The 20,528-nt window shown below is 35.5% G+C and overlaps 1 protein-coding gene across 1 annotated transcript in view; it reads left to right on the top strand.

Annotated features, from left to right (window-relative positions):
- The window catches only part of LRRFIP2 (leucine rich repeat (in FLII) interacting protein 2), a gene marked incomplete at its 3' end in the record, with an annotated part of 37,363 nt that extends 17,765 nt beyond the window's left edge, over window positions 1-19,598 (top strand). Inside the window, exons 6-19 of the mRNA XM_010155331.1 lie at window positions 1,344-1,385; window positions 2,328-2,393; window positions 3,854-3,928; window positions 4,557-4,604; window positions 4,690-4,734; window positions 6,089-6,136; window positions 6,238-6,291; window positions 8,526-8,633; window positions 10,947-10,991; window positions 11,662-11,775; window positions 12,214-12,285; window positions 16,748-16,918; window positions 17,581-17,673; window positions 19,506-19,598. Coding sequence (XP_010153633.1) covers window positions 1,344-1,385; window positions 2,328-2,393; window positions 3,854-3,928; window positions 4,557-4,604; window positions 4,690-4,734; window positions 6,089-6,136; window positions 6,238-6,291; window positions 8,526-8,633; window positions 10,947-10,991; window positions 11,662-11,775; window positions 12,214-12,285; window positions 16,748-16,918; window positions 17,581-17,673; window positions 19,506-19,598 — 1,074 coding nt within the window. The remainder of the gene's footprint in view (window positions 1-1,343; window positions 1,386-2,327; window positions 2,394-3,853; window positions 3,929-4,556; window positions 4,605-4,689; window positions 4,735-6,088; window positions 6,137-6,237; window positions 6,292-8,525; window positions 8,634-10,946; window positions 10,992-11,661; window positions 11,776-12,213; window positions 12,286-16,747; window positions 16,919-17,580; window positions 17,674-19,505) is intronic.
- Between the last annotated feature and the right edge of the window lie 930 nt (window positions 19,599-20,528).

Raw genomic sequence — 20,528 nt, 5'->3', positions numbered from 1 at the left:
TTTTCTCAGTTACGTTGCAATGTTAGTCCTACAGTCAAGGCTGGAATACAAACAGGCATTTTACTTTTTCAGAAATGGGTATTTCTGTATATTTTGTGGCATTCCTAGTTTAAGCAACTTAAGTATTTGTTAGGAGACTGTTCAGCTGTTAAAAGTTAAGTAGAGGTATAAGTTATTTGTTGTGATGATCATGGTTATCTGAGTGATCAGTCTCCATTCTGTGATAGCAAGGTTGCTTATCCGTAGGTAATAAAGATAAAAACTTTTAAAACCCAAATAGCTAATTTGGTTAACACTAGTACAGTGTCCTATGGATCCTGTATGGTAAAACTTTTAGCAGCTCAAAAAGGTACCATAGTCTGCCACTTACGTTTGTAATATTATTTAATATAGTAGGAGTATTGGATATGTTGGAACTATTGAGATAATGTGAAAACAATATGAAATAATATAAGCTAAACTTCGTCTATATTAATTTATAAACAAATATAAAATCTAAACCCAGGGAAATTTTGGTGTTAATTTGATATCTAGAAAAAGTTTTCCAAGATATCAATAAGGAGTAAATTATTTTTCTTGTAAACCTCTCAGTAGTTTGCATGTTGAAAATTACACCAGGTAATACTCTAGCATGCTATTGCTATATCATGTAATATTCTCAAACTACCTTCAATTTCAATGGGTTTTCTTGGCGGGGGGGGAGGTTTGTAAAATAGCTAAGGATGATACTAAATAACTTTTTTGATTGTATATTGAAATAGGTAAGTTATGCCTCTGAAAATTTAGATGAACTGGAAAAAACAAGCTTGGTTTGAAAATTTGATTTGTATGTTAATTGGAAGTTTGAGTAATGTTTTCCATGCCACATAGACAGTAACCTCCCTGAGTCTCTGAGGTGCCCTGGAGACCCTCCACATCATGATGGGTTTCACACTTCGGTGGCGGGGCTGGCTTATGGTCCTCTGGGCTCCTTTGCCTGTGTGGAGATGAGCCTACCAAATACTGTCTTCGTTTAATGCAATCTACCATATGAGGCTTTGTTTAATTATTTAAAATTCAGTTGCCAAAACCACACGAAATATTTTGCATAACCTACTGCTGTCCAAACATCTCACTTTTCAGAGATCGGAGTGCGGTTGGGGAAGAAAATAGTTTCTGTTAAAAAGCGTTCTAGACTCAGAATGCCCTTTAGATTGGATAAATGTCATTCCTTCACGTATTTTTCATAATTAGTAGAATATGTTTTCTTTTAATTTCCTTTTCAGTCATTCTTTGAAAAAAAGCTAGTTCTTTATCTTTTTTTTTTTATTTTATGATTTTGATTACATTTTCTTTCACTTCAGTGTGACAGTGCTAAGGACAGATCTGCAAGATACTCCATCCCTGTATGTTAACACTTTTGCATGTCTTTGAGTGAAGGCTGCTTTTGTGCTTTGTTTTTAAGGTGTAATGACACTAGCTACTTCAAATTATTGATTTTTAAAAAATCATCAATTTTTACTTTCACGTTTTCTGACCAAGAATAGCAGTACGATTCTAACATTTTCCACAGAATGCATGTATAAACCTTTTTCAGAAGAAGAATCTAATGAAGTCACATATTGCAGGCAGCTGTCTTACAGTACTGTTTAGTATTTTTCTGTTGTTTTTACATTTAGTAGTGAAGCAACATAGATTAGACTTCGAGGGCATACTTCTTTTTTTTTTAAAGTATATGTATGCATATATTTGTATTCTCCATTTCCATATAGAAACTTTAAGTTAATCTACTGGAAAACTCTTTCATAGCTGAGATAAAGCAGGTAGTTTGTATATCTTTACTTAAAAACATTATCTTTCTTATGAAGTGATAGTAGAGTGCATCACATTCTCATTGGTAAGACACACACGAAGTAAGATTTTGTCTTTAAGCAAGGACAAGCACCAAGTACCACTAGAAGAAAGACGTAAGCAATTTAAAAAGCTAAATTAGTTTGAAAAGCAGTGTTATCTGAATTAGCTACAGATAGGCAAATGCTGCATGGTGCTTAAATGAGACTGTAATGTTAAGCATTTTTAGTATATTTGGTTTACATTTTTTGTGAAATGTGAATGCTACCTTAAGGCAAGCCTGTTAATCAGAGGTAAGGTATGTTATAGTTTACTTACCAGTTATGTTTTTTACACAGTGACAGAATTAAGACCTATTACTCTAGTCATGTAGTTAAAATTTTCTATGTTGTTTGCTTTGTAAGAGGTAAGTATCTTAAATCCTTACGTTTGACTTTATATTTAAGGTTGAAGATGCTGCTGTATGGTGGTATTAATTTTCTAAATTTCATTCTTAGAGTCATGCTTACAGTGAATCTCATAGTTCAAAGAAGAAAACTTCTTACTCCCGTAAAGATTTATTGGTTAGTTTTCTGCTATAATATTTATTATAAATATAACAACTGTGTGGAGTTACATACTAATACAGTCATGGATAATTTTATTAACTTGTTGACATATGCATACCTGTTTTCAAGTAAAAAAACCAAAGAAACCTCTAGTATTGACCAAATTCTGACCTGAAGTTGAGTACTTGAAACTTCAGTTGTCAGTGGAACCCAGTGAATGGAATCAGCTGAATAGAAATCATGTTCTGTTGGAGGCCTGTGGAGGGCTCTTGGAAATAATAAACAGTGGCACTTGTCTGGATAAAAGTTGATTCAGTCAGGATGGAGATGTGTTTTGTTATTTACACTTTGTCCCCTATCAGTTTGTATTTTAAACAGCAGTGTGAAATAGAGGATGGAAGATTGAATTTATCATAAACCTTGACGTTGCCCAGTGAACTGTTGAGAAAGGCACGAGGATTAGTGTGGTCTTTCCAAAACCGTTCTAAGTTCAGTGCGTAACAGATGCCCGTGTAGTGCCAAGAAATTAAATATTTTTCATGTAATTTTTTAGAGGATTTTGGTGCTGATGGATTAGTAGTTGTGTCAGAGGTGTGGGGAGTTAAAGCAGCAATGGGTGCCTGTGTTGGGACAAGGCTGAAGCAAATTTACTTACCTGTATTACAGCATTTTTCTGTGTGCTTTTGAGGTTCTAATTTCTTGTTCCTTCAGTTCTTCAGTAAATGGAAAATCTGAATCTTTCTGCCTCGTATGACCTATTGAGATACCAAGTGCTACATTCTGAAAGCACTACTTTTTGCCATATCTTTGTTTTTCCTTCTTTGCATGTATATATCAGGGTGGTTTTTTTCCCCTCACATATGCATATATATGCAATTTGTGTAGGAATTGTCAAAAAACAGTTGAAATAAGCCAAAGCAAAACTGCTGGACGTTCAGCATGCACACTTGGTGTAAAGAACAGTGGTAGGGTACAGGCTAATGATGATGACATAACTACCCATCCCCTTTTAAGTTCTTAGAGTTTATGTCCTTCTCTTTCCTCAAATGTTCTGATTCAGGATAGTATCTACTGGGGGGTGTGTGTAAAACAAGTATTGTCCTAATTATTATCAAGTTTTGTCAAATATGTCTATGTATTTCATGCTGTACTTGTCAGGGTTTAGATAGACTTTTCAGGATTTTCTTATTCATTAAGGAGACAATAACCAGACCTATTTACTACTTTGATTGGGCAGGGCATTAAAAATACAGATAATGCTGATAAACAGGGTACATAACTAGGTTTTGGGTTTCTTATGCTTTACTTGCTTCAGAAAGTTGTATGCATTTTGGGTCAACCACAGGGAAAAATTCCACATCGTTCCGTACAAGTTCTGAGCTTGGGAATGTTTGGGCAGTGTTGAGATAAAACTTTTATTCACAAGATCTACAGGTGCGACCTTTGTGTTCTCTTTTCTTTTTTTCCCCCCACAGAGTGGAATTTACTATGATCAAAGAAATTACAGCAGCCTTAGATATAGTAAACCGGTTCCTTCCTACCACACTCGGGTCTGTCTCCTCTTCCTATATTAAGTTTTAAATGTATGTAAAATCCATGTATCTGTTTCTGCTCGTGCTATATGAAGCAAACCTCTCTCTATCCTTCTGTAACACTGCAAATTATTACAGGTAATAGTAGTTACAATTGTATTTCCTACTTTTAAGATTTTCTTTTAGAAAATGGATCGCATGCAAATTACTCTGTTTTTAAAAAACAAGTCTTAAGTTTAGTGCCAATGTCCTACTTTCTTCTACAGCAATATAAATGACAAATCGATGGTCTATCATGAGATGGGTAGTAACTTCCAGTACCTGCGGCTACTGTCATGGTCAGGTTTGAATAAATAGCTAGAGGAAATTGAAGTTTCTTTTGAAAACTGTTTATTTTCTTATCATTCCCTTCTACATATCTTCTGATAAAAATATTATAGTGTTTAAATTAATAGCTGAGATTGTGATTTCAAAGATAATGGGCCTTCTTGGAATGCTTATCCACACTTCAACTTCCTGTGTATCATAGATGTACAATTTAGTACATCAATCTTTACAACCTTTGGGGAATATAGAGCAGTAGGTAAGATATATTTAATGTGTGCAGAAAAAGTGTTTCTGACTTTGTCTCTTCTCCACACTACAGTCATCTTCTCTATGCAGTGATCCAGTGGCAACAACTAGGAGTTACAGGGTTTGTACAAGATAAAATAATATCTTGCTCATCTTTAGATGTTTGAATGGCCCTCAGAAATATAAAATTCCACTTTTCTTCATAGGTGTTTCCTTCTGTAAACACTGGTTTGATAAGAAGTATCAGTTTGGTTCGTAAGCACCATTTGCATGGTTGCCTTAAATTTGTATTGTATGGCCGTGAGGCTTGGCAGTATTACATGTGCTTTTTTTTAATTATTATTTTTAAAGAAAGCTGCAGCTTGCATGTGTTGTTTTGTGGAGGCATTCTGTTAAATGTTTTTAACATCGTTAAGTTGCCTCTTTCAAGTTTTTTTAGTAGTTGCTAGTTTTACTGATCTTTTTGAAGACAAGTATAAAGTTTATTAATAAAAAAAAGATGCTGAAGAACACTGGGGTTAGACCAAGTTAATCCGAGCATATTAAATAACAACCGCATGTATAATACTAAAATGTATTTAAAGAAGTTAAGTGTTTGACTAGGAAAGATAATTGGCAGGAGATTACAGAAATTTGTGGTAGATAGACTTTAAATACTTTCAAATAAGATGGCATATATAAATTTAATAATCACACAAAAATGCAATAGGATGAAAACCTAGTCTACATCTTTACAAAATACAAGGTAGCGAGAAGTGCCAGAAGGACGGATAAGATAGCTCTACAGAAAGTTGTCATCTTTAAAAAATTACATGCATGACTGAAACTTATGTAGAAAATCATCAAGTATTCTTATGTAGTATTTTTGTGTACTTAGTGAGGTCTCGTTCTGCACTTGGATTGCAAACAGACATATTTTACTTTTTTGGCTTTGTGCATATTCTTGAGAAAACATTAGAAGATCCAGTGAGAGAACAAGACCATAATGGCTGCTGTTACATATAACATACATGTAATTCTAATTTCTACTAGAGATCTCTTTGTAGGCAGGGGATTGTAAATTTTTTTGTGTTGACCAGGGCTGCTTTTATTATCTACTGCATAAATAGATTTCAGCCTTGCACCTTAGGATCATAAAATCATTTAGGTTGGAAAAACCTTCAAGATCGTGGAGTCCAACCGTAACACATTCAGGAAAACCCGCATGGTGGGCACAGTGTGAAACGGATAAGTGTACAATATACCTTCTGTTCCCAGGGTGGTTTAAACCTTCTGAAGGCTTCAGAACACTGAAAACCAAAATTGGAATGTAAATATTTAATTTAAATTTCTTCTGCAAATAGTTAAGGTGGGATATTTTTTAAAAACTATTTGGCTATTTTTCAAGGGAGTTCTTAGATTTATATGTGGAAGTAGACATCCCTAATAGTTGGAGGAAATACTGCTGGAAATTTAAAAAAAATTGATCATCCTGTCAAAAAGTGTGATGTTAACTGGAAAATGTGTAGGTGGAATAAGAGTACAGTGCATAAGAATTAGTGTATGAGCGTGGCATAATTATTTCTGAGATTGTATATAAATGGTATTTCATTTCCTCTTTCTCAGGCATCTTTGTGTGGTGATGGATTACGTAGCTCATACAGTTCTCACACTGTAAGTGTGATAGGCTTTTGGTTGTTTCTTTCATTATCTTTGTTTTCTGGAGACAAAAATCTATGAAAATTGTGAAATTTTCCTTCGTCACTTTTCTTTAGCCATCTGAATACAGTTACTCTTCAAGAGCCAGTTCAGTTCGAAGTAGCCCAGTGGTGAGCATTCCTCTTGCATGGCTTGCTGAAAGCTTTGATACTAATGCACAGTGATGATGGGTGTCTACATCGGGCATCATTTTACTGACCAGTGCACGGACTCTTTTTTTTAATTCTGCATCAAAAAAAATGTAATTTGTCAGAGGTGTTTTAGCAGGAAGACAGTAAAGTGTAAGAAGCAATAAGGAATTTGCTTTTCTAAACTTTTAAATGTTTGTAATATATGTAATTGGAGGTGCTCTGATCAGTGCTCTGGTTTGGGTTAAACTGAAAAGTTCGGTGCGGTTTTCATTCTTCACATATTCTTAATGTTAGAGACTCAACAAATAAAGATTTGTCAGAGACTGGATGTTTTTGTCTACAACAGATGTCAGAGTGAATTTTTCAGGGTGTAGTAAAAAGCTAGTTTTGCTTTATGAAGTTCTAAAACCTAAAAGGTATTGACATCCATCTCTGAAGTCTCTTGAAAAGTGAAAATATTACTTGTCTCCTTAGTTTCTCATAACATTGAGATAAATTTCGTAGAAGTATGTGCTTTCTATGTATACAGGAATATATATATATATCAGATCTCAGTATATGTGTGCGCCAAGGTACCCTTCAGTCACACAAATGAATGTTTTAGAGAGTTCAGAGTATTTGTTTAATGAAATAATTCTGATAAGGGTATCGATTAGTAGGAGAGAAGATGGAAAGAGAGTAGAAAACACAGGTGAAAAACTGTCGTGCATCTCCATCTCAAACCTTACTGTTCCTCTTACAACTTTTGCACTAATATCTTTTTTAATGGATTTATCAAAACCGATACAGTTTATCGGATATATGGGCTTTTCAGCAGCAAAAATGAGTTGGTTTTGAATGAAAAAGAGTACAGTGTTGTCATAGATGGTTTGTAACCCTCGAGTTGTTTGTTGTTTTGCTGAAAGGGTAATTCATACAAGCAGAATTCTGTTCAGAATCTTTAGACTTTGTGAAATGCAACTAAACCAAGAATGTTCAGCCAAATTTCTGATTCTGAAAATTTATTTATTTTTTTTATTTAAAAGAAGATTTAAAATGTCACAGTTGGAAAATTTTTTGTCAGAGAAATAGAACGCAGCCAAGCACTCATCAAAAATATATCAAATTCTGTAATCTGGGGCAGGTGTTCATCAGCAAGCCGTTTTATATGTAAGTGGTCACATTTGCATTAAAAAAAAATCTCACCATCTTTAATCAGGGTAGGATGAGGTTATGTCACTCACGTATGTCAAGTACGAAGAATTTAAGAATTAAATTTTTTAATGGTGAAAACGATAAGGATAATATATTTTTATACTGCTTGTTTAAAGATTTTTTTTTTTCACGTAATCAGTTTTAAACCAAAGTATTTTAAAATGAAGTTCACAGTAACTTTCTGCCTTTTGAAGTGGAACGTTATCAGTGCAAGACTTGCTACTCTTCTCATTAAATACTGTGTTTAATATGCATAATGATTTACAGTTAAATATTTTGCTTCAATTCCCATGGCACTGTAATGACTGCAGTGTGGTTAGATGTATTTTACCTTTTTTACCAGTAATATGTAGTATTAGCATTTTTTCCTCACCTTTTTAGGTGCCTGCCTGGCATACGGTACTGGGGAGTAAGCTTGCCTTCCATTTTAAGGTCTCTTAACATTATGAATGAGAGGAAGCCTCGAAAATTTTCATCATTAGTGCTGTTAGGATTGTGTTGATTTGAAGAAAAGGCAGCATTTGTGGAGAAAAAGAATAACTTTTGTTTTTCAGCTTCTCATTATAGAATATGTTTTTATAATCTACTGCAAACCTTTTTTTAAAAAAGGTAGTTTTTGTAGCTTGTGTTTGGCACTATATCAGTATTAACCCTTTTGTATCTCTGATTGTGTTGCTTTTATATTACTCTAAATGAGAAAAATTAATTAATAGTTAATGTTTGTTGCTTTTAGGTTTAAATACTCTAAACGATAAGAACAATAAACACGTGAAGAGAATGTGTAAGAACAATGCATATGCTGACTAAAGTATTCATCAGTGTGGCACGTGTTTTATTCATGTAGACACATTTTAAAGAGCAAAACTTTAGAAGCGTAATTAAGGTTGTACAACCGTTAGAAAAGCTAAATTTCAGTAATGGATGTATAGCATTTCCTGTTTGTTCTTTTAAAATAAACTTCTGTTCATTCTGTGGTATCATCTTCAGTTCTTTTTCATCCTTCTCCTTATCTTTTGAAGCCCTCTGATTTTTCTGATCAAAGTGAAACCGCTGCTGACTATTTTAGTCGTTCCAACCGCAGGGGAAGCATTGTTTCCGATGCAGAGGATGTCCAAGGTTTGAATAGTGTGAGTGTAACGTTTGTTGTTACGCTGTGGTGAATGCAGCAAACTTACTAGCCACGGATTTTCTTTTCACACTTACTGTAAAAACATTCAGCGTTATTTAATGGTAAATGGGTTTGTTGAGGGGCTGGGGCTGTTTTTTATACAAAAACATCTGGGGTCTGAATTTTTAAGAAGCATGCTGCTTGCTTTATTTTAAAGAGGATTTTGCCTGTTGCTAGAAGCATGTGACAAGTGTTAACACTTCACATTTTTGTGTGTGATAAGCTTAAGCATCTCTTAAATGTAACATGTTGGGTTTTTATCTTATAGAAATTAACAATGTCTAGGTCATTTGCATATCTTTTTTAATACTACTACTTGGTTTAGTGGCAAAAATAAATATTTAGAATTGTGCCCCCATTAGTGCGTTTTAGGTTTCATTCATTCAGGATGAGATTCTGTCGAGCACTCTGGAGCACTCTTGGCTGGCTATGCTCTTGCACTGAATCCCAAGCCAATGGGATTATGACAGTTTTCTTGTGCATGCCTTCAGCCTGAGTATTGTTTACAGCAAACCTACCTGTCTTCTCTTTACTGCTGCTCGAAGTTCTAGATGCTCTTGTCACTTCTAGTGAAAACTTTGGTGTTTAATAGTGGAAAAAATAAGGAAATTTCTGTTCTAAGGCATGTCTTTGAAATAAGTCAGTGTTAGCGCATGCAGTAGGAAGAGAGGTTGAGAGAACTGGGCTTAGTTGAGCAAAGGGAATGCTACGTGGTCACCAGCAGCCTGCGACTGCTTGATTAGGTAAGAGCCAAGCTCTTCACGCCCTGCCAAGCAGTGCAGCAAGGGGCAGCAGCCTCGCACTGCGGCTTGGGACATTCAGATGAGCCACCGCAAGGAGCTCCAGAAAGTTAGTGCTGCGCTCTGACGTGTTAGGGCAAGGCTGGAGAACCTCCATCCTCGGTTAGATAAAACCACAGCGAGCCTGGGCGGTTGGCAGTGGTTCTGCGTGAAAGGCGGGCTGGGCTAGGTGACTGTTGGAGTACCTTACAACCACTGTTCTCTGAGTCTGCGTTTAGGTGGTTGAATACTCTCATGGTGCTATGTAAGTTGTAATAATGCACTGTATTTATTGTCTGTACGTGCTCAGTGTGGCATGGACACTTTAAATTTTAGCTGCTCTTTTCCCCCTCTCTAATAAACCTACTTTTCTGAAATGAATGCTCTGCCGAAAGAAGATGTGGAACCTGAGCCTGGCAATTATGCTACCTTCTCAGTTGCTTTCGTCGTCGTCGTCATCATCATTATGTATTACTAGATTCCAAAATCATATTTTCAGGTTATTCTAAACAAATACCTAAGATCAGTTGGATTCTTAACATAATTTTACCATCACAGTGTTGACAAATATTTACATTTTACAATTTCAATACCTTATTGTAGGTGGTAAATTCGATATGAAAATGCAATGTTGCTTTTGTAGAAACCACAACAGGAAGGAGGAAGATCTCATGGAGTAACATTTGTTTCTGCTGTGATGGTAGCAGACTTCCAAATCTCTTGTCCCTGAGCTGGGAGAAAAACAGGTGTTTTTGGAGAAGCCAGATATTTGAGATACCATACTCAATATATCATACTTGGTTTAGGAGATATGGCAACATGTTAATGTCTTCATTTAATTCCACCTGTTTTGATGCATATAAATATAGAAAATATGGAAATCTACCAGCTTAGAGTATCAGAGTTTCCTAAATAAGAAGCAGGGGGTGTGGTAGTCCTTTTGGTTAGGCTTCAATATGTAAAATATGAATTGAAATTATTTTTTGGGTTGCTGTTAATACGTAAGCTGTGGCTATGGGCTTCTACCTGAATTGGTTTTGTCCTGATGTAATTGCAGGTTTCACCAAAGGGGTTGAAGGAACAAACGTTTTTTTCAATGGCTAGGACACTCACACCGGTGTCACTAATTGTCTGAAGTGCACTTGCATGAAGCTTTGTGTTTGTTATGCCACCAGGTGTTGGAGTCACTACACTGTTGAAATTTAACATAGTGAAAAATATTTTGTTTTTCAGCACTTTATTAGTGGCAATGATGTTTTTAAAACTTTTAAAGAAAAGGTTTCTGGCTTTTTCCTTACAAGCATTCATTTATTTTGCAATTGAGGTAAAACCTACTTTCTCAGGCTGAATATTTTTTCCAGTTTTGATCTATGCTAACTTCTGGAATTTTTTCATTTGTAAAAATATCTTTGTGTCTTTGGAAAGAAGATGGTGATTCAGTAGTCCCTCATTGCAAAAGATGTATTGCGATCATTTTCTTTTTTCTCTTTCAGCTGGAAGAAAAGAGTGAAAAGTCACATTCAGAAATATTTTCAAGGGTAAGAGTTTTTACTGTAAATATTGTTGAAAGTCAGTGTTCACCCATAGACTTACAAGTATTAAAATAGTTCCAAAAATATAAATGCTCTGTGTTTTTAGTAGTGTATTTTAATTATTTTTTAGAGCTTGCAAAAAGATATTTTTAGACATTTTTAATTACAGAATTAATCCTTTGTGTCTTTTATTTTCTGAGGGAATAATTTTATTCTTCAGTTTACTTTTAGCAAGTATTAGCTTATTATGGAACTTATTTTCCGTTTGAGAAATATTTAGCAGGAGAGATTAAACTTTAAGCGGTTAGGGCTATACTAATTAATATGCTAGATTCCTCTGGAGACTTTCTTCTGAATCCTGGGTGGTGGAAATTATAGTTTTTAGGAATATTTTAAACTTCTACACTTTTTTCAGCAGTAACAGCCTCCTTATGAAAGCCTTCTGGACAGAAGGCTCCAAACCATATTGTTATAATAACTGATAAGTCATCAAAGAGACACCAACATTTCAACAAGAAGAAACATAAGTGCTGGAAAATAACCCATGGAAAATATTGTCTATAAGCTAATATTAACAAACAATAAAAGCAAGAGAGAAAAGTGAAGCAATTAGTTATGTCACATATACTAGAAATGACACTATAATTCCTGATACAATATTTTTTCCCTATTTAAGCCATCATCTCGCAATTCAGTAAGTGCAACTCCTCTGAGCGGCAGCTCATCTAGGAGAGGAAGTGGAGACACGAGCAGTTTGGTGGATCCTGATGCCTCCCTCAGTGAATTACGGGTAAACTGCATTTTCAGAGAATTTGGGGCTAGTTTAAAATTGTGGTTAGAAGGAATTTTTCTTTCCTACAGAACTTATAACTTTTTCTTATATTTAAGAAACCAGAAGGATGTAATTTTCAATCACAGGGTATCTGTATTTGTCTTGGTATTTGTATTTGTTGTGTTCATAAATACATAGGGTCCTAAAAGTTAGTCTGTATTAAAATAAGACCTTGTTTATGTCAAATTAGAAACAATTCTGTCCCATTTGAGATGGCTGGGATTCAGGGATATAAACAGCATCTTAATTTCAATCAAGTTGTTGTAAATTAATTATAATTTCTGTGAATTATTGCAGGCTTTGCCATTTGACAGAAATGCATGTAAACCTTTTAATGCTTTCTCGACTATATTTCCCCATACTTCTTATGCAATGGTTCATTCCTATGTCCTGCAGGATATCTATGATCTTAAGGACCAGATACACGATGTAGAAGGGAGATACATGCAGGGACTTAAAGAACTAAAGGTATCAGGGCTCCTCCCAAGCATGCATTCTGTATGGGTATTTTGGGTAATGGAGATACCACTTGTTCCACTAACTATATAAGGCTTTACTAACAAGTTTTTAAATTTCTTTAAAGCATGTGTCTAACTTTTAATGCATAGAGAGCATCAGCTTAAGTTTGACATGTGAGTCAATTATTAAGACACATTTTAATGTACATGGGGTAGTATGTGTTCATTATTTGGTTTACGTTAAAATAGTGTTGAACCTTCATATTTATAGCAGGTTTTTTCTGGTAAGATAATGAGAAGTTCAGTTTAAATTTTTTAGACTTTTGTTAGCAAATAAATAGATATTCAAAATAATTACTGTGTATTGAATAGGGAAGAAAAAAAATTGCATATAGTTATGACAAAGAACTGAAGAAGTTAGGAATTCGTGTTCCAGGTTTCAGTAAGTACTACATCTTACAAAGCAAATCCAAAGTAATAATTTTGAAAGATGTGCTGAAATGAATCAGAGCAGGCATATTTCTTGCAGGAGAAGATTAATGTTATTTTAATCATTTACATTATGAAAGGTGTGGTTTTTTGGAGGTTTTTAGTGCTTACATTCCCATTATCTTTGTCTAAGTTATAGGTTAGTATTTTCAGTATTAGGTTAATGAGATTTGTCAGTGTTTTGACTTGTTTAAGTTAGTATGTATGCTTTTCTTTTGTATGTTTCACACAATTAGCAGTTTGCAGTTCATTTAAAATACAAGTATTTTCCCCTCTTCTGTGTTGCAGGGAAAGTGAATACAGGAAATAGTCTGGTTTACAAATCTTTCTCAGGATATTTGTTCGATTCTCTTTCCTGTTATCTAATTGTGAATGGTTCCATGTAAAAGTAGAGCTCTTCTGATACTGGTTTTATATCCATTTAGAGACTGACCTTAATGAATGTTGCTTGCACTAGAGCATGTAACGGTGATGTGTTTAACAGCTTCCTTCAGTTTCCTTAATTAATCAATGTATGAGATGGTATTATAGTAATGAGAAAATATCTAATTTGAGCTGTTCAATGTAGCAAAAATTATTTCCTCTTTAGAAGATAGGTAACTTTGAATCTGATAGCCATGTGCTCACATGGAGTACATGTTTTAATCATATTGCCCTGTGAATTTTAAAAGGACTTCAAAGAGCAGATTACAGGATTATTACACATAGCTATGATTGTAGTAAATTTGAATAAACAAGAGATTGCTTCATATTTTCAGAATGGATCTAACTCATGCTTTTGCATGTTTGCCAGCATCTCATGACTGCGGTTCTGAGTTGTTAGTAATGCGCTGTTATTTATTGTAATCCATTGTGGTTACCAGAAAGCACAGGTGTGCAATGGACAGCAAGATCTTGATCTATGCTTGGCTTACAAAATTAAACTACATTTTATGCTATTGTCAGTACTGCATAATATGTTTCCAAGTTAATTTGCATTCCACAGACATCCTTTCAGGAACCTTTCTTTCTGATTAGGAAGGTATTGCCTTTTTTCAACTTCTGCTGTAACAGCTTTGTCTTGTATACCTGCTTTTATGCTGCTTCTAGGCGTGGGTTTTTTCAGCGGTTGTGTAACTGTGATTTGTAATCACGCTACCTGCATATCTCTGTTGCCCATCCCTTGTGCTGCTACGAGTGCGGTTTTTACTTGGCTACAAATCTGCTGGGTGTCAGCAGAGTAAACTCTAATGTGGAGAGCACTGATTCGCTTAGGCCTTCAAATCTTTTCATGTCTCAGTTTGAATCAGTTTTGTTGGTTCTTTCTCTATCCCCTTGCATCAACTAGAATGGAATCCTATCCTTTTTTATTTCCTCAGGTTTTATTAATGCAGTTGACAGAGCACTGCCTTGATGTCTGCTGGGTTTAGTCATCCTGTTGTAGCCAAGCAGGCTAATTTGCATAGCCCTTTGTCTTTACTGGTAGAACTATGGGTGGTATTTCTTCATAGCTTTAGGTTATGTGCAGAGCCTTTTTATGCATTTCATTCCAGCCTATTCCCACTGCTTCATCCGTAGGCATCCTACTGCCTCATTTACGTGTTTCAGAAATTCTTCCAAATCCATATTATTTCTCAGAAAAGTGGAAGATTACTGAAACTGGATGGAATTCTTGAACTATAGGGAACATGTAATACTGCACTTTTTTCAATTTTTTTAACTTGTCAGAGACTCTTAGGCATAGCTTGGTTTCTTTCTGGGAAGCAATTCTCACTCTTCTACCTCAAAATCTATTTAGTACTCTTCTGTAACTGCAGATTTCCATACACCCCCACTTCCCATTAACTTGTTGATTAATGACATTTTAATCCAATCTATTAAGCCCCAACCTGGTTGTCTCCTTAAGGCTGGAGTCCTGGAGAGCACATGGGATACACTAAGGAGCAGAGACTACTGGATTTGATAAGTGTTCCAGGGGGCTGGGAAGCGACGTCACTGCTGTTTTGAGCTGCCTAATAGGAGGCTATAGAGAAGAGAGGGCAGACTCCTGTCAGAGGTGCACAGTGACAGGGCAAGATGCAACAAAGTTGCATTGTAAGGGCAGAAATTACAATTAGACCTCAAGAAAATGACTTTTCACAGGGAAGACAGTCAAACACTGGGAAAGGTCATCCAGCCAGCTTCTGCATCCTTGGAGATACTTTAAATGAGCTGGAGATGAGCTGTTAGCAGCCTGGTCTTGGTTGGTCCTCTTAATCAGGAGACTGGACCAGATGGCATCCAGAGATGTCTGCCCACCTAAATTACTGCGTGACTCCACTCACCACATTCACAGAAACAATCACATTGGAATTTTTTCCTAGTTGTTAATTTTTTTATCTCCTTATAAAAGTACAATAGCATTCATTTCAATCCTAGTATTTTCTTTTTTTCCTCTAAATTGAGTGTTCTTTAAAAGTTTTTGGAAGGTTTACTGTCTCTGACATTTTGTTTTACAAAGATTTAGCAGATTTACACCATCCCAAAAAAAAAAAATTCTGGGGTGTTAATCTAAAACTTATGAATTACTGGAATGCACTTACATGTGTTCTTTATTTTTTCATTTTCTTCTATCTTATCATGAATCTTCTTTGCTGTTTGCTATTTACTGCTTCCCAGATGATGGTGATACCTTTCTTGTCTTTTTGTTACTTACACCAGTCTCTTCTGATTTGTAGTCTATCAGGATATGTCTCAAGTTATTTGTTCTGGGGTTTCTAAAATACTGGTTTTCTCCAGCACAGAGTTCCAGAATTTAGTGAATGGAACAGAGAGATAAATGTACGTGACTGATAAAATTATAAAAGCCAAAAGTACTTGAAGGACGGCTTTCTCAGAATGGTGACTTATAACATGGAATAAGGTTTGGAAGTTGGGGTTCTTTAAATTCTCTTGGGAAACTTACACTATTACCACCCTCTCCCCTAACTTCTTATTCCTTAGTCCTACTGTTCTGTTTCCTGGAAAACCCAAGCCTGCTGTAGAGCATTCTGTGCTAGTGCTTCTGCTGTTGTAATACAAATAGTTAAACATGGAGGTTATGCTACCTATGCCTTCAAAGAACAGATTACATGAAATTAGTATTTAATGTAATAAGGGATTTGTAGTAGGGCATGGGTCTACTTTGGAAAGGGAATGTCTTCATAGTTCTTTTTTAATTCTAAAATTAGGACTCAAACTCAATTTTTGTATTTTTAAAAGCATGCATAGGGAAATGATTGCATGTTTAAAACATGTTTAAAGTGTTTGGAGTGATAGTTGTTCCAGTTATTTGAGCATTTGGCATTTCTTACAGTACTAAGAAAAAATAATAGGATAAAATAATTTCGGCAAACACAGGAGAATTGCATAAGAGGATATATAGCAAGGAGTATGTGTACCTTCAGGTAGGGAATCAAGCGTGTACATGCACTTTTTTTTAATATTAGAAAGAAACAGACAAAATGTCTGCTTAAACATATTCGTTAATAAAAAGTGTGACTACTTTAAAACTTTGGGGCTTTAAGAACATTACTTAAATATTGAGCATTAAGTTAAAGCTACTCCTAGACATCCTTCTGTGATCTTCATAGTCATTTAGTTGTCAGAGTTCTCTGTCAGATTTGGTGCCTCATTCTGAAGTGTTTTCTTGTGCATGCACTGAAAATACAATAAAGCTGTGATATTACTGCTGTGTCCCTGTGAGCTAAGCTGTGAAAGGAGCTGAGTAGAAAATGCAAGTGGGATATTATCATGTTCATACTTTTGTGATGATAACTTTTCATCGCGGTGTATGACTTAACGGGAATAATGGAAATTGAACTGTGACTTGGTATTTCTAAAGAACAGACAAATAACAAATAAAAATGACTGTGTAATTTTACTGTACAACAGAGAACACCATAATGCTGAAGAGTGCTGTTTGAACATTGTAACAGTCCATCAAAAAGCTGAACCTTCTAAGTAAGCCTTTCTACTATCTGTAGGATTCACTGTCTGAAGTGGAAGAGAAGTACAAGAAAGCTATGGTTTCCAATGCTCAACTAGACAATGAGAAAAACAACTTGGTTTACCAAGTGGATACTCTAAAGGATGTCATTGAGGAGAAAGAAGAACAGATAGCAGAGTTCTATAGGGAGAATGAAGAGAAGTCAAAGGTACTGATTTTTAAGACTACTCTTTTCTAATTATAAGGTAAACCATAGAAGCTTGGACTACTTAGTAAGGACAGTTGAAAACTTTTGGATTAGCAGAAAAGTCTGTCTGTCTCAGTGGCCAAATATGTTTTGAGTATTGTGTTTTATGTTTGGGTTTGTTTTATTAACAAACAACCAACCCTCTCCCCCCCCAAACCCTAAACAACAAACCAATCCCCCAAAAAAACCCACAAACCCCAAAATACATCCCAACCCTCCCCCAATTAAATGCAAATTAATTGCATTTCATTAATGCATGCACTAATGATAAAGCATGCATTTGAATCAAAAATGACATGTTCCATCCCAGTTTCTTGAAAAGACACCTGTGTGGCAGCTTTTTCAGGCAACATTTAGATAAATTCAGTATCTGAGCCTTTGTCATTAATACTGTGCTTAAAACTTTATGGAATTTTTTCTCTCCACTCTAAATCTTACGAAATAAAATATTCTGTATAGTAAGTGTTTGAGAACTGGCCAAACCCACTAATTTTTAGCCACGTGGTGGGTAGAATTTCTAAGGTAATGTTATGTTAAGTGATAACTTTTTTTTAAACTTTGCATTGAAAATGAGTGTCTAACCCAAACTAAATAAAAAGAAATCATTAATTTATTTAATCTAGGAATTGGAAAGACAGAAACACACATGCAGTGTTCTACAGCATAAGCTGGATGAACTTAAAGAGGGCCTTCGACAGAGAGATGAATTGATAGAGGTATGTTCTTATGAGAAAGTGTTTGATAGAATTTGTGCAAATAAATATGGTGTAAGATTTGAATGGGAGTAGCCATCCTACACAAAATGAGCTTAAAAATCTCACATTTTTAAGAAAGAATCTTGTTTCAGTGGGTAGAGTTTAAGCTATCAATTTCTTAATTTCTAAAACTGAAAATATCTCTGCAAGGTTTTAAAATGTGTAAAATCCTTAATTCCTGTGAGAATTGTGGTTCTCTCATGAATGTTCCTTTTAACCTTTCTTCTTTGTGAGTACAGAACTAACGTTTGTACGGCCAAAACCATTTTGCATAGCCAGAAGTTCTAATGCATGGATACTACCAAATAGTATTCTTTGCCTTTTCCAAAAGTGTCCTTTTCAGTTACTTCAGGTTTTTGTAAGTGTCAACCACTGAAGTTTGCAGCAGTGGATGTTTGTTTGCTTACCAGTCAACCATAAGTACAGCAACAGTGGTCAGCATGTTACCATGTCCTAACCATGTTGCTTGTTGTGTGGTGTGTGACTTTCTTTTCCACTCTCCCTCCTCCTCTTTTCACTTCTCCCCGTTTTGATTTGTTTCCAGAAGACATGTGCCCTAAAATCCCAGAGCTGTTATCAGTCTTATTTTTAAAATGGTCCACAAAGATATGTGTTGTCAACAGTATGTGGGGGTCAGTTGCCCATTGATTTGGGTTCTAGCACTGTAAGTTGTAGTTCAATTAGTACATCATTTTCCCACCACCTTCTGGCTCCAGTAAAAATCAATGGTTTTAAGTGTATGGGCCAAAGTTTCCACTGCCTGATTTTCAAAAGCTATGTAATACTGCATTTCATTGATTTCTTTCCCCACTAATTTCTTGTGCTCTCCAGGCAGAAGTACAGTAACTCCAATAGGCTTGGGAAAATTCCCAGGTCTCTTATGGTTACTGAGAAAATAATACGCTTCATGAGTTTGAGTTGAGATGACGCACTAGCAGAAGAAAAGGAGTAAGATTAGCCTAAGAAGGAGCATTTTGCAGATGAATGCTGGCAAGCAAATTCTGGCTGTAGCTCTGGATTCTCTTTGAATTCACTGTGAAGGAAAAAACTTTTTTTTTTTTTTTTTTCCCCCCTTACTTTCTTCTTTGGTGGTGGTTGGTTGGTTTATGTGGTGTGGGGGTTTTTTTTGTTTGTTTTGGGTTTTTGTTTGTTTGTTTTTTAAAGCATGTATATCAAGAACATACAGTAACTTTGTCTGGAGCGTGTGCTTTGGTAGAATGTAGCGTATGTGTGGCGAGTATTCACCAAAGGTATGCAGTCCCCTCAAAGATGAAGACAGTTGGCCCCCTATTTACCATTTACTTAAGGAACAACTTCCCTGATTAACACAGATAAGCTAGCTGAAGCTGTTTGGCTTTTTGCAGAAGGACATTGTCTTCCATTCCCAGATGTAAAATCAAGTTCACTCATTAGGAAGGCAAAAAATTATCTCTATCCCTAAAAATTCTTGTGTCATCTTCATACATGATTATATGATCATAGCAAAGAATTTGTGATGCTCGTAGAGCAAAATGCAGCGTTAGATCAAAAACAGGGCGATGCTTGTAATGTATCAATGTAGTGTCAGAAGGGAGTCTGATTGAATGAAATTTAATGACCATTCTCTTGCATGAATTCATAAGGGAAATACTATGTTACACTTAGTTGTATCCTTTTTCTTTAACTTCATGCTCATAAACTTTTTGGTTGACTCTTACTATTTGATTTCCTTTATCTCTTTGAATGTTTTTTTTTTTTCCCATTTCCTTACTCGTCTTTCCTCTTTTATTCTTCCCTCACGCTATTTACTACAGGAGAATCAACGCATGCAGCAGAATATAGACTCCATAACCAAAGAGGTGTTTGATCTCCAGGAGACAATTAATTGGAAAGATAAAAAAATAGGGGTATGAAACAAATATGGGGGGAAAGGTATTTTTTCATTTTAGATGTAGATGGATGCCCCCCACCCCTAAGGAATGCTGTGTACTCCAAAGAAATGAAGGCCACTCCCAATTTAAATATTTAAAATGTTCTGCAGTCTTTCTCTTCTTTAGAAAATGAGCTCCACTTCATCCTTACTTGCATAATAATGAGTAATACTAATTAAATCTATAAGATAATAAATTGCTAAGCGTGCAATTTTATAATTTTTAACAAATTTTATTTTACCTGTAATCAGGGCTTGAAAAAGTCATCATTTCCTTATTCTTAACAAACATAAAAATTGCTTTGGTCTGTATATTGGTCCCTATAGTAGTGTAACAATAGTAAAATTTTATACAGGTTTGAAATTATTTTTGAAGCTTTTAATCTCCTTAGCGCCAAATACAATTCTCAAAACTTGAATAGTTTAAACCTGGCTTGCCATTTGGCTCCTGCCTGTCATCAACTTAACAATTTGCATAACAATTAGTGAATTTTTAAATGGTCTGTTTTCCACTACCTGGGATAAGAAAACCAAAATAGCCCCAATAATGGAAAACCTGGGGAGCTGCAGGAACTAAGGGTCAGAACATAGAGAAGTCTCAGTGAATATTGGTAAAATGTGCTTGCGTTTGACAAACCTAGTGCTATGTTGTTGTTTAGCTCCACCTGGCAACTAAGTATCACGCAGCTGCTTGCTTGTCTCCCAACACTCCCATCCCCCCAGCCTCCCCCTGACACAGGTGGGATGGAGGAGAGATGCCCAGAGCCTGGAGAAGAATCACTGCTCACTAAGAAAACACCTGGCAGGCAGAACAGGGGGATTCTAGATGCTCCAGTCTGCAAGCCAGCTTCATCGGGGCCCACCTTAAATGCCTCTATGAGAATGCACGGAGCATGGGGAATAAACA

This window comes from Eurypyga helias, unplaced genomic scaffold (assembly GCF_000690775.1).
Source record: "Eurypyga helias isolate BGI_N326 unplaced genomic scaffold, ASM69077v1 scaffold18407, whole genome shotgun sequence".
In the NCBI taxonomy this organism is placed as follows: Eukaryota; Metazoa; Chordata; class Aves; order Eurypygiformes; family Eurypygidae; genus Eurypyga; species Eurypyga helias.
Note: the sequence above shows the minus strand (reverse complement) of the source record. Positions and strands in the feature narration are given on the sequence as shown.